The following is a 14267-nucleotide window of genomic DNA, read 5'->3' on the forward strand; positions in this document are numbered from 1 at the left end:
TATAGCCATAAAAGCAAGAAGTACATAAAAAGACATTTCCAACAATTGTATACAAATACACAGACCAAATATTCGAGTTAATACATACAGTGGGGCGAACAAACAATTAATCTACATCAACGATAGTGCAATTACTGCATTAAAATCTAAAACATACTTTTTAATTTAGTTTAAAAAGCCAGGTTTTAAAACATTTTTTGTTTTTAAAAACACGTTAAAAAGAAGGAATCAGTGCAATTTATATTAACTATACAGGGCTCAGGAAAACTGCAGACCACAACAGTACATTACAACTTACAACCAATCTGTTTCCTAATGAGGTACACGTTGAGTAAAAACCTACTTGTACAAAACACTACCAGTTGCGAGGTATTTGACTTGAATATACGTTCTGCCTCTTTGTAAGACCTAACCCCCATGTTTTTGCATAAGGGTTTGATCCAACGGTCCCTTGAATTTTTATAGACTGGGCAAAAGAACAATAGATGGACATCATCTTCTTTTGCCTTTAGAGAGCAGGGGGTACACAAACCACTGTCATTTTTACCCCCCCACCTGCAAGTATTTGCAGTAGTCTGTAGGACCCCATATCTAAATTGCAGATATAATGTTTTTGCTAGTGGTGGTCCTATCTCATCCATGAATTGTTCAAATTCAGGAATATCCTTTATAGTCAAAAATTTCTGAGTCAATGTGCCAATCTTTGAACTATGAAAAAATTCACCATTGACATAAGACCAGAAAGTAGACTTTACGAGCTTTTTGAAGGGCGGCGTCATATATTCTTCATAAATAGGAGAGCCCTAGCCTGTTATACCACTGGAAAATGTGCTTTAACCATGCAATTTTCTTATACCCATCGATCTGGATTATTTCTATCAATCCACTCTTATAACCACTCAACTCCGAGGTTGTCCATAGCCTAACCCAATACAGCAGTGGCCTTAATATGGCTTGATAGTCTGTCCTTTTAAGATTAATATCCAGGAACACTGGGACTAGGGGAGTTCTGATTGGTATTTTAAGCAACCTACGTATAAAGTAATTTTCTTCCTTTTCAAAGTTGCTTTTACAGGAATGCCCCCATACCTCAGCACCATAAAGTGCCGCTGATTGGGCCTTCACCTTAAATACCTCAAGTGCCGGCGTAATGGCTTTAGAGTGACTACTGCCGTGCACTTTTAAAATAGGCATCGAATTTTGTTTTAAGGATAAATTTACTTTTTTCCAACTGCCCCTTCCATGAAAGTGTACTATCCAGCATAATTCCTAGATAATTAAAACTCCCCACGTACTCCAGTTTTTGATTATTTAAGGCCAAGTTCTTCCTGAAAGACTTCTGAGGATTTATGGACATATATTTTGTTTTGGATAAATTTATTTCTAACCCCTTCCCTGCACAGTAGCTATTGAAGGAATTCACTAAGTTATGTAAACCCTTTGGAGTCTGTGAGATGAGAATAGTATTGTCGGCAAAAAGTAATGCCGTGATCGCCTCATTTCCTAACTTCGGGGAGTCATGGTCACAGTCCCTTAGGTAGGTAGGTATATCATTGACATATAATGAGAAGAGTGTAGGCGCCAGCACACAGCTTTGACGCACACCCGACCTACAGGTATGGCCTTTGAAATTTCACCTCCCTTCCCCCATCTGACTTTGGAGTAATTCCCTGTATGTAATCTAATGAGTTCTTTAAGTAACTCACCAGGGACCGCCATATTCTTCAGTGTGGACCACAGCAAATTACGTGGAACAAGGTCAAAGGCGGCCCTCAAGTCTATAAATGCCACGTACAAACTGCCCTTCCTTATATTAATATATTTCCAGCAGATGCACGTGAACCTAAATACTTGATAAACCGTGCTGGTTTTTGATCTGAACCCTGCCTGGTATTTAGTTAATATCTGAGTCCCCTCTATCCATTCTAAAAGTCTATTTAAAATATGTCTGGCAAAAACCTTTTGTAAAAGATCTATTAAACTTATAGGATGGTAATTGGCCGGATCATAACGATCACCTTTTTAAAAAATTGTTAAAATTCAGCCCCTTTCCAGGTTTCGGGGATTGGTGTTCCGGCCACTATGGAATTACATAAAAAATTAATATAGGGCCCCCAAACTTCCACATCGTGCTTCAATAAATCGCCGGGGATCTTATCAGGTCCTGGGGCTTTGCCCATTTTGACGGCCTGTAATACCTCGATAGTCTCCTCTAGACTAAATCGCAAGGGAGCAATACTCAATACTAAGTTAATCTCTTGATCCCCTATGGGCAGCCCCTCATTTTCGTTAGAATAAAGTTTAGAAAAATGGTCGCACCATATTTTTTCATCTAGGTAAATATCCCTGTGTGATCTGCCCTTTTTATTTCCCTTTGAAACTAAATTCCAAAAAGCACCCTGATCTCTCAATTTAGCCGCATTTAAAAGATCATCCCATAAGGCATCATCCCAAGCTTTTTTTGCTCGGGTCAGTGTTTTATTATATACCTGTCTGCTATCACTTATAGCCTGAGGGTTCTTTGATTTGACAGCCTGAATCAAGTGGGACTTAGCTATACGACATTCCTTGTTATACCATTGGTTAGCTAACTCTAAATATTTTTCTTTTCGGTTCTTATCCTTTTTGTAAATTTTACTCAAGTGGGGAGTTAGCGCATCTACCAATTTATAGTGCAGATCTAAAACACCCTGGGTGCCCAATAGGGGCATCTGGCATGCTTCAATGGTATCAGCAAATGTATTGTAAATATTTAGCATCGTCTCTTCTTTAGCCAGGATATAAGGCCATCTTAGAGCATGCCTATTATTTGATACCTGGGGTTCCCAAAGAGAGCTAATTAACATAGCTTCTCCAGCTAATTTAGATATAAAAGGCTCAGGGTCTAACCATAATTGAAGTGGAAGATGGTCGCTCTCTGTCCTATGATCTATTTTAAAATCAATTATTAAATACCATAGGCTCAGAGAGACCAATATAAAGTCTATATGTGACCTACAATTGCCTTTGCAAAATGTTGGAGCCGATGGTCTGTCGGACTGAAAACGGCCATTACATGCCCTTAAATCATGGGCCACGGTCAGCTGTAAAATCTGGATAGCAGCTATAGAGCTTTTAGCTGACCCAGTGGAATCCAGAGACAGGACATTATTTGCAATATCCTGCTCGTCAAATAAGTTGTCCAGGCCTGACACTGGTTCGTATTCACAATTAAAATCCCCTCCGACTACTACCTGTACATTTGGTCTTAGTGTATCTAAAAAAGAATCCAAAAGCTCTACCACCTTGGATTCCTTATTAGATGAGTGTGGTCTATTGTACATATTTATTAAGTATATGATTCATTTTTCCATAGTCACCATTTTTAATCCCAATAAATCGGGAGAAGAAATTGACAGTTGGGTAACATCTATTTCTAGAGTAACCCTTACCCAAATCACCAATCCTCCTGACGCTCTCCCTCTTACTGACGGGATTGCGTCACAACAAAATGTTTTGTACCCTAGCCTATGCGGCATTTCTACAGCCCAAGTCTCCTGAATGAGAATGATGTCATACTCCTCGATATAGGAGCACCAAGCTGCATCCCGTAGGTTCCCAGCTATACCTCCTATGTTCCATGATGTTAATCTGACAGGTAAATTTCCTTCTGGGCAAGGTGAAAATACATTCACCAATCTATCATGCCTTGCTGAACCATCTACAGGGCTAATTAAGGTGTTTATTCCATCAACTGGAAATTTTACAATATTATTTCCCTCTACCTCGGTGCACTTAATACAACACTGTCCAGCTTCACCCAGACTAACATTGCTAGCTCCTACATTATTTGGGAGCTCATCAGTTACCACAACTTTAAGAGTCAAGGCAGATCTAGATCTAACATTGTATGATAGTGTGGGAGCCTCCATCCTTAGTTGTTCGTACTCTACGGTACTCGGATTCAACTTTCCAGCCTGAGTGTCTACAGTTACCTCTAAATCAAAATTACCAACCAACAAGAGTCAATCATTCTGATCCAGAGTACTCAGTGCCAGATATCTATTATTAGTAGGAATCTGGAAGATTGGGCATCTGCTGGGATTCTGAGGCCTACTTATAGTGTTAACCTGGGGGGCCCTAGCTAGATGACTATAAAAATATCCCAAAGGGTGCACACCCACACTATTCTCCCCCAGTGCCAGCGATGCCGCTCTAAGTAACACAGTCGCAACATGTTGGGGATGTCTAAAGTTTATAATTACCCATTCACCTCTACAGGTTTTCCTAGCATTACCAATCCAAGAAACCTGTCTAGTCGATAATATCTGGTCCGAATAATTTATAGGAAACCCACAATTTTTGTTCAACCAGGAAATAGTTTTTCGTTTAAGTGAGTCATGTGATTCATTTCGTGAATTAGGTAGTGAAGAGTCTAGGGGTGGAACATTTGAGAGAACGACAACATATGGCTCACACTCTGGTGGTAAATTAATGGAGCGTATTTTCCTCACTGGGACTGCGGACCACACTGTGCTAGTTGAAGCCACTTTAGTCGGAGTAGTATTGTCGACCGTTCGGCTTATCTCCCTGGGGTTAGATGTACTTAGACTCTCTATCAACGGCATCTGTACAACATTTCCAGGTTGTTCCACTATCTCCCTCTGTATTAAACACTCATCATTGGTTATTTTAGTTAAGAGACCACCCAGTCTAGTCACTTCAGCTGTCAATGAATCTATCTTTTCTACAAGTGGCTTAACAACAACTTCTAGTTTAGCTTCAAGTACCTTGGCTATATGAGCCAAAAAATCTGAGTTCATGTCTATATTAGTGCCACAATTGTTGGTCATGGTCTCCTTATGGCCAATAGTACTTCTCTGTACTGGTTCAGATGTTTGCTTGTGTTGTGCACCCCCCCGCTTTCAGCACGTCACTGAAACACAACGCCTTATTACAATTTGCATTTTAATGCCCTTACAATTATTACACTGAGGAAAATGTTTTGATACATTGCAGCATTTTCTCTAAATGTGTGATTATGCTAATGGTGGTTCAATCAGTTTTTCTAGGTTGACACCATAAGAAAATGTATGCAAAGTTCATACCCTGTCAGTGCCTTTAATCAGAGCCATTTATTACAGTCCTGCCTCCTTTGATGGCTTCTGCTGCCTTTATTAAATATACAGACTCGTCCATCTGAAGAAAAGGATAATAAAAGGTTACCGCGAATGAAAGCGGCCATACTATTTGTTCGTGTTTCCTTTACAGGCCCTTCTTCAATAATTAAGGAAAGCCTCTCTCTGGCCTTTTTGTCTTTTGAAGTGCGTATCAAACATACCAGCTTTTGTTTTCGTGAGACGTTTAATGCCCCGATTTGGTTTCAATGCATGCATAAACTCCCAATGGGCCTTTGCCGACTAAGCGCCTTGAAAGGCAGACTTTAGCGCCGACTTCTAAATCTCTAGTCAGATTTAAAAACATGTTGCTGCACACTTTGGAGAGAGGGCGCAGAAAGTGAACCTCCCCTCCCGCTTTCCATGGTTATTGTCCATATTATGTGCTTTCCTCTCCTCACACTGGGACGTCAGCTTCAGCCAGTATCCCAGGGTGCAATGAATCACGCGTTTCATAAAAAATAGAAAAACAGCTTTCGATAAAGGCCCGGCGTGCTCCCTGAGCTGTAGCATCAGCTGGTCCGGATTTTTAAAACAAGCATTTACAATGCAATGGTCTCGGCAATATTATAGGTAGAGCTATTGGTATTGCTCATTATTTTTTTATCATCTTTGTATCCCTAAATAAATGGCATTGTCATTTCTATTGGCATTAGCTTTTTTTTGCATATGTGATACCTATTGCATTAGCAGAGAGAGAGTGAGGTAGTGAGATAGAGTGAGGTATTGAAAGAGAAAGTGAGGTAGTGAGAGAAAGTGAGGTAGTGAGAGAGAGTGAGGTAGTGAGAGAGAGTGAGGTAGTGAGAGAGAGTGAGGTAGTGAGAGAGAGTGAGGTAGTGAGAGAGAGTGAGGTAGTGAGAGAGAGTGAGGTAGTGAGAGAGAGAGTGAGGTAGTGAGATAGAGAGTGAGGTAGTAAAAGAGTGAGGTAGTGAGGGAGAGGGATGTTGTGAGGTAGTGATATATAAGCATAGAGTGATGTTGTGATGTAGTGAGATAGAGAGAGGTAGTGAAAGAGAGAGTAAAAGTGAGTCAGTGAGATAGAAAGAGTGAGGTAGTGAGATAGAGAGTGATTGAGGTAGTGAGTGAGAGTGAATCACAGCTGCAGAATACAACCTGCACAAAGCGCCAAGAAGTCAAATAACTGGCGAACGCCGTGCTATACAAATATACCCGATAAGATATTAAGACTCCGGAAGCGTTTGTATTTACCCTCGGTCATCGATACGCCGTGGGGTGAAGTGGGGTGAAGTTGAGCGCCGTGAGGCAGGGCCGGGCCACAGACACAGGGATGTTACGAGAGGCACACCCCTCAGGGAGCCTCCGAGCTCCACGCCCCAAAACTGGAGTAATTAGTATTTGGCTTTCGGGCGAGGCAGCCGTCCGAGTCAGGTTATCAGAGGCTGTGCTGGGCGGGCGGCCCTGGGCTGAGGATAAAGAGGCTCAGAGCCGGTCTCCAGTCTTTCCCTCGCTTACTAGCAGGTTCAGAATCTGGACTTTCCCTCTCCAAACAACACAATTTTTGCCTTAGGCATACATTTTTTAGATACAACATGTGTCTTCCCTGATGTGTATATTGTTTACACTAGCTATACAGCCTAGGCTTAGGGTCACCATCTTTTTAGGATACGATCATTAGATGATTTTGAAAACAAATGATCAAATGATTGATCAAGTTGTTGCTACTGGTCCACCAGTGTATGTCCTTAAGCTCACGCCGTGTCAAGTCTCCAATTTGGATCAAACGAGGTCTACTCAAAGTTCGAGACTGGGGCAATATGTCTTGCAGATCTGACTTAAATCCAGCCTGGGCACCTCTGGGCCCTGAGAACAATTATGGCAGTCGTTGGAGCCTCTCCTGGACTCTAAATACGCAACACGTCTGGCCCCCTGAGCCCCTCTGGGCTCTACAGCACGAAATGCCCCCTAGAGCCTGTTAGGGCTCTACAGCACGAAATGCCCCCTAGAGCCTGTCAGGGCTCTATGCAAATATTGCCCCCGTCGTTGGAGCGTACTCGCGCTCTGGACAAACACTGTCCCTTCGTGGGAGCGCCACCCGCGCTCGAGAATCAGCAATGTCCCCCAACCGTTGGAGTCTCGTTGGACTCTGCACCAATATGGGGGGCCAATGTTGGGGCGGCCCGCTGCCTTCCGGGGCCGCTCCTCTTATTAAGCAAAATGCCCCCGACTTTGGAGCCTAGACAGGTACGTGACCCCTCGTGGGAGCTACCTCGCGTTTTTAGCACAATATGCCCCCTCGAGCCTTGGAGCCACGCAGGCTCTCAAAGACTACTCTGCGGCCGTTGGAGCGACCTCGCCCTGTGTCCGACCAAACTGCCCCGGCCCCCTCTCTCGGAGAGAGCCCCACTCACCGGGCGCAGGGAGGACTCCAGGCGTCTTGCACCGCGGAGGGGGCAGGCACCGACGATGTGCCTCGCGCCCCCCTCCGCACCAGCTCCGGTCGTCTTCCTCTCCTCGGGGAAGCGCAGCTCTCCTGGCGACCAATGCAGGAGCGCGGGGTAGGCTCCCGTCGCTTCCTGCCTCTAAGTCCCGCCCCTGTCACAACTCCGGCGCCTGACTTCCGGTTTCGCGGGCGGCAGCGGCGGAGATCTACAGCGGTAAAAGAGTTTAATATAATGCAGACACGTTTGTGTTCTTGTGGTACTCAACATTAAATAATATGTTGGATGCGACAGTCTGGTGGTTTGAAGTGTGTATTAATGCAGTGTTGTTGTCTATGTTGGAAGGCTTGAAGTCATCCGTGAGTTTTAGCTGTGCTCCACATCTTAAGTGTACCAGAACTGCCAATGTCTAAACAGTTATGCCATGCGAGAGGAGGGGACCGGTTTTTGTGCTGAGCACTGATGTGGTGAGGCACTTCTACCCTTTCCCTCCACAAAAATGAGAACAACCCCTTCTGGGTCTGCTGCAGATGTCCCAGGTGTTTTCATGCCCCGTAATCGACATCGGTTGTGCAGAAGCACCAAGCACAAGTTGGAAACGCACCAAAACCAAGTTGGAAACCCACTATATGAGCAATCCAATGGCAGCATAGGGAGCGTTGCTGGATGTTCAATAGTGGCTAAAGTGGGCCTATCCACTTAAAGAAGTGTGTCCAGCGGTAAAAGAGCAATGTACGGCGGGGTGGGCACCCGCCGTAGGAATAACTTAATAAGCGGGGTAGGCACCCGCCAACGAATGCCACCCAGCTTCTCACGGTCTACTCTCACTCTAGGAGCCGCTTACGGATAATTTCGTCATCGGTGACAGCCCCATGCCTTAGACATCCTAAACCAAGAGTCAAGTAAGTCGTAGCAGTCACCGTAATCAGGCTATCACAACGCAAAAGTCGCCGAGCTGCAAACTGCCACAAAACCACACGTGTTACAGAGACCACCAAAACAGAATCAGCAGCCCAGAATTATTTGCTGAAGTCACCCCTAAGCTCTTCTGCTCACTCTATCCGGTGAAGCCTGCCCCGGCAGCGCCGCCACCAGCACAACAACACGGCGCCGGACGGATGGATCCTCACGGCCAGACTATAGCAAAAAAATGGCGGATGGAAGCTCCGAAACTTTTTCGGATTCGGGGGCGTGTTCCTGCTGTTCTAAAAGGGCGTGGCTAAAAAGTGGAAAGAACAGCAAAAACACGCCCCCGAATCTGAAAAAGACGGAGCCTATTTGGAGGGACGGCTCTCTCCTCCAACGGCGGGCCTCCGTTTAGGAAGCCAGCCAATGGAGGAGAAGCAAAAAGAGAGGCGGGCTAAGGAGCCACTCTAGGAAACATTAAATCTCGACTTCCGGTTCTGCCTTCGGCAGACCGGTAGTCCTCGACCTAAAAACAGCTAGGATGTTGCCTATACATTTAGACAGAGTTTGAATTACCAAACGCTCCACAATATTTGGATGCTTGCAGATTGCGGGCAGTACGAGAGAAAGAAAAAACGCGACAGACTGGGGGCCTGTCTAAGTTGTATTGGCAACCTGGGGTTTGGAGACAAATTCAATATGAGAGCGAAAACAGACCCACTTCAAAGAGATACAAATAAACACCACACTCTGCTTTAACATGCCTAAATAGGTAGTGGGTGACTGACAGGCGTGGGTCTCAGAGGAAAGCCATTAGCACAGCACTTAATAGGAAAACGTTTGATTTGAATGCAAGTTGCATTTCCCCTCAGGCGGTGATCTGAGTGGTATACTGGGGATTCACACGAGCTCTATCGTGCCAAATGAAATTTGCTGGAGGCCTGATCCCAACAAGTAGAGAACATCAATTTGCCGGTCATGCTAATTAGATTGTTCTAATTATCCCCCTTTTCTCATTAAAAAATACTAGAGGCAGCCGGGTATCAATTAAGCTGCGGCAGGGGAAGCGTTCACACAAGCACGGGGAAAGCAGGAGATAAGACGGGGTCGCTAACATGAAAAAAAAAGAACTGCCACGGGTTTACAAAGTGGGAGGGTTGAGGGGAGTGCGACCGAGAATCAACAAAGCGTTTCCCATATGGTGTCAAAGCTCGCTCCCGCAAGGGAATCGCCAAACGTGCACGCGTTGCCATTGAAAGCAATGCAATGTGTGCACGTTTTTAGGGCGAAAAGTGAATCGATTGCAAAAGGTCTTTTTCCTATGCGCTGCGTAGGCGAGACCTAAAAAGGACGGGAGAGTGCTGGCTTATCCAAATTCTGTGGACCTTTTAAGGTGAAGATAGTGTAAGATTGGTATATTGTTCTCGAAATTGGAGGCTAGTGGAGTAGATGTAGAGTAGCTCTGTATAAGAAGGAAGGTGAATGCTTGCATGAAAGAAACTCATCTGCAGGAGGCATCAGTGGGTTCAGGATAATGTATGATGGAGAACTTATTGGAACCAATGGTGGTGTGGGTGAGAGCGAGAGAATGGACAGAAGTGGTGATGGTGGTGGTTGTGTGAGAGGTGACAAAGGTATTACAAGTTGAGGACAAAGATGTCGTAGACCACCGTGGTATTTGGAGGATTATGCACAAGGGTGATGGCATCTCTTTATCCATTGTTCGGTAACATGCACTGTGTAGTTTTAGTTATATCTTATTTATCTTTTTCTGTTTCTTTAATTTTTATTTTAAATGCATTGTTTTGCTAAATGTTTTTGGGTTTTTGGTTGTGCCATTGTTGTACTGTTGGAGGAAGGGGGAATGTGTTATGCCTTTATGGCATTCCTTTATATTGTTAGTGTTTTGTGTTCTGCCACCTGCTCCCCAGAGTGAGGATTCCACTCTTGACATTTGTTTTATGGTTGACAAGAGGGAGCCACGCTCGGGCAGGCTAAGCTCAATAAAGCAAATATATAGTTTCACCACTCTCGAGTAGAGTTGGTGTCTTCACTACACCATTGCTATCAGTTTGAAAGTTTAGTGGTTCGCCTTTAGCTGACCACCATACACATACACATTTTCAGCTGTACACTTTTCCACACAATGGGTAGTAGTTTTCCAAGGTATCCGCAATGTGTCAAATTTCAATCGAAACCTACAACATTTGAGGTGAGGGCCAAAAGCACAGCCACAGCACTGGAACTGTGGAAAGTGAAGAGAAGCAACAACTGCTCGCACACTTCCTTTATGGAAAGCTTGCTACCTTATTCTAATATGCATTTAGGGAGAGAGACAATCCCAAGAAAATGAAAGTATTTGAAAGAAAATATGTGCAATGTGTCACAAACCACTGCACGCATTATGAGAACTGTAGGGATACATTAAGTAAGTTACATAGAGGTCTATTAAGAGCCTATATGTAAGGGATGCACATTGATGCAGTTAGAGTCTTGCTTTGTGTAACAGCCTTTGTACAGCACTTTAAACCCCTATGTGGGGAGCTGAAGTGCATTTGCAGACGAGTAACATGCCATAACTTGAGGGAGTGCATGGTTGGTTGAGCGTGTATTTGCTGTGATCCTCGTGTCATGCATGATTGATCAGACAGTTGCTATTATCTTGTCTTGAGGTGCCGTGCTTATCAGTGTGATCAGGACTGTGAAATACAGGCAGCTACACAGTACCAGCCTAGATATAAGGACAGCAGAGTGCTGAGTGTATGGTCAGCAGAAAAGGGGAATGATCAGAGAAGGCCCACTGACACACATGGCAACATGTCCAAGGCAGAAATGGTGTGAAATTAGTCACACAATTTCAAATGGGTAAGGATAGGAGCTGGTGACATGCGAAGGAGCCATGCACCTTTTCTCAAAGGCAGGGATACTGCCAACTACTAAACAGATACACCTCATGAATGAGGAAATAATTGGAAGAGTAATAAGGACAGAGGTTTGGCAACCTGATTAGAACCTATGCAACCTTTAAAAGGATCATATTCCACCTACCTCAGCTAAATTGAAGGAAACCAACATTTTGAGCAGGGTTTGCATCCCAAGCTCCTCTCTTGCTCTTGAAGGTTCCTAAAGATGAACAAGCACCAGTCAGGCATTCCCGTCAGATCATGGCTCAGTTCCTAGCTAGACTGGCATTCTGCACATGTGAGGGTGAACAATGAAGCGCTTGGCAGGTTTCTGCCCCGACAGAGCAAGAGTGAAATGGCCTGCACCGTGTTTCCCTTTGGTTCTCAGCACTCCATGCAAGAGCAGCACTATTGTGAGATCTTAGAAATCCTTGCTCTTTGTAGTTTACTTGAAGAGGTCACCTGCTGTCCTTCCAAAATTTCCTCCCAGACAACTTCCATATTTGGAACTTAACTTTAACAAGTTTACACTTTTGGTATTTAGTATTTAAATTTTGTTTGACATGTTACTATTACAGAAAAACAAAGATGTGACTTACCACTTCTCCAGTGCTGCTGAATGAGTTACCTGAAATAAACAAAACACAGAATGACCAAATATGAGTGCATCATTACCCTATCGTACTAGCAGCACTACAGTAAGTCTCTTGCTGGCCTGTAGCGACACTTCGTTGTTGTGTTGTCAATCTAGCATTCACAAGGAAGGCACTATGGGATTTAACACAAGTTGATATTATCAAATTTGTAAAGTTTAGGAATATCTTCCAAAAACACTCTGATTACCTTAATGTTACATGCCATGATAATTGGAGTTGATGTATGAAGAAGCTAGACGTTTGCTGATGTTGCACCCCCTGATACATGCAGAACTTTCATTTCTGGTATTTAATCTGGGCATTTTAATGAGCATAATGCGCGCACAGCATATCAAATGATAGGAAATGATTTAGCCTGACACATCTCCTAATTTACAAAACAATCTTAGGCCAGTGTTTACCATGAACCTTAAAGGACAATGCACCCACATTTGCTATAAACTAATTGTTCTTTAAGAAACGTTTTATATGTCTGGACTTATATTGTTCATTCTTACCTTCAAATAAAACATCATCGTAACTTTCTTCTGCTCTGTATAGGGAAAGTAAAACACGGGTGAGCAATTCAGTAGAAATGTAACCTAAAGAACAGCTTCTAATAAGCATGTATCATATTATGGGTAGGCAAGGAGGAGTACCATAAAATGTCATTAATAAACAAGGGCATTCTCTAGGAGGGACATTCAGTTTCATGGAATGCAATTTTAGTACTGAGTTAAAGTACCTGAAATCCCTATGAAAAAATATCCTTATTGATTACAAATATTATAGAATATGGTTTTCTTAAATGATAAGGGTCAACACATGGATATCTCTGGATTTTACATTTTTATGCAGAGAAAAACAAATTTGTTACCAAAAGGAAAGCCCCTTATTACAAGCGGCATCTTAATTCCAGTGGAGCAGGTAGCAGTAGTTATCAGCCCCTTGGAATTATGAGATCTGAGAGAACACTGCAGATCTATGAACTTTCATGTGCAGATTTCGACTGCTAAAAACAACTGAAATCTCCTTGTGGCTGTACGGAGGGAAAATGAGGGATTACCATGGGAATCGGACCAGGTATTACTGATGCCCGTGGTCATCTTTTGCTTCTCAGTGGACTCTCAGGATTCAACTTGCAATGAGCTTGATTCCCCTCTCTGGGAGTTACCAGTACCCTCGGTATCAGTGCATTTGGAGGGTGAGGGAAATACAGCTCTCTCCCCAGGCTATTTGTCCTGAGGGCAATAGCAGGGAAAACAAACAGCCGCCATGTAGGTAAAATATTTTGTTTCCAAAAGTAAGCACAGCATCAATTGAATTACAATATTGCATGGGCAGTAGTTATTGCATCATGCCACTTCAAAGAGAAATGTTTTCCAAAAGAACAGTAGCAATCCACAGCATCTTTTGCGTGTGGATGGTTAACAGGACACTGGGTTTTAGCATATCTGATGGGAGCTGGACACGCTGTGCGTACAGGACACGTGCAGATACTGACAAGAATACAAAGGACTGATTTTTTATGTACATAGTGCAAGAATAGACAGGCATACACATGAGTGAGGAGTAACTGGAATCTAAATATTTACAGTGTGTCTTGACTGCCAGAGGCCAGACACAGCATTTGCCTTCCTGGGTCAGGTCAATCATTATACCTTAAGTAAGATTTCAATTTCTAGATGGAGAATCTGGCCTTGATGATGGGAGCAATCGAGATTCAGTGACAAGGTCTGTTATAAATGGAATTCCTGGTTGGTAGAGCTATGCACCGAGGCCAGGAAGGAACCACCACTTGAGTGGGGTAAGCTTTATATATACTAAAAATTAACCAGTGCTCGCTCTCTGGTAGTTCAGCGCAGAGCAGTCAGGCTTAGATAAACAGACAATGTGCAAAGTATTTGTGCAACACGCACACACACACTAACACAATGCATATACCACAAAATGGCTCCACATTTGTTAGAAAAATAGACTATTATTTTCTGAACAAAACAAGACCAGAATAACACATTTTTAATGAATGGAAGTTGAGATATTGAATTTTAAAGTTATAAATGCAGTAAAGCTCTTAGAAAAAAATGTAGCGCTAAAAAGGGTAAATTTATGTCAAGCTGAACAGTGACAAAGTCAATGTTTGGGCCGACCTTGTCGAAGCGCAGGCCGGCTACAGGACCCGTGCAGGTCGTGGTGAACAAAGTACCTTTCCTGGTTGCAAGCAACGAGATGCACTAATCTTCTCCATGCAGTGAAGGAGGTGTATCA

General features: G+C 43.4%; 1 protein-coding gene across 4 annotated transcripts in view; it reads right to left on the reverse strand.

The window, feature by feature from the left end:
* FYB1 (FYN binding protein 1) overlaps positions 1-14267 on the reverse strand; it is a 667308-nt gene that overhangs the window by 168685 nt on the left and 484356 nt on the right. For all 4 annotated transcript variants that reach the window (XM_085631140.1, XM_085631135.1, XM_085631137.1 and 1 more), the window contains exons 4-5: positions 12518-12552; positions 11964-11992 (exon numbers count right to left, since the gene is read on the reverse strand). In XM_085631140.1, the coding sequence (XP_085487266.1) occupies positions 11964-11992; positions 12518-12552 (64 nt within the window). The remainder of the gene's footprint in view (positions 1-11963; positions 11993-12517; positions 12553-14267) is intronic.

This window comes from Triturus cristatus, chromosome 2_1 (assembly GCF_964204655.1).
Source record: "Triturus cristatus chromosome 2_1, aTriCri1.1, whole genome shotgun sequence".
Classification (NCBI taxonomy): Eukaryota; Metazoa; Chordata; class Amphibia; order Caudata; family Salamandridae; genus Triturus; species Triturus cristatus.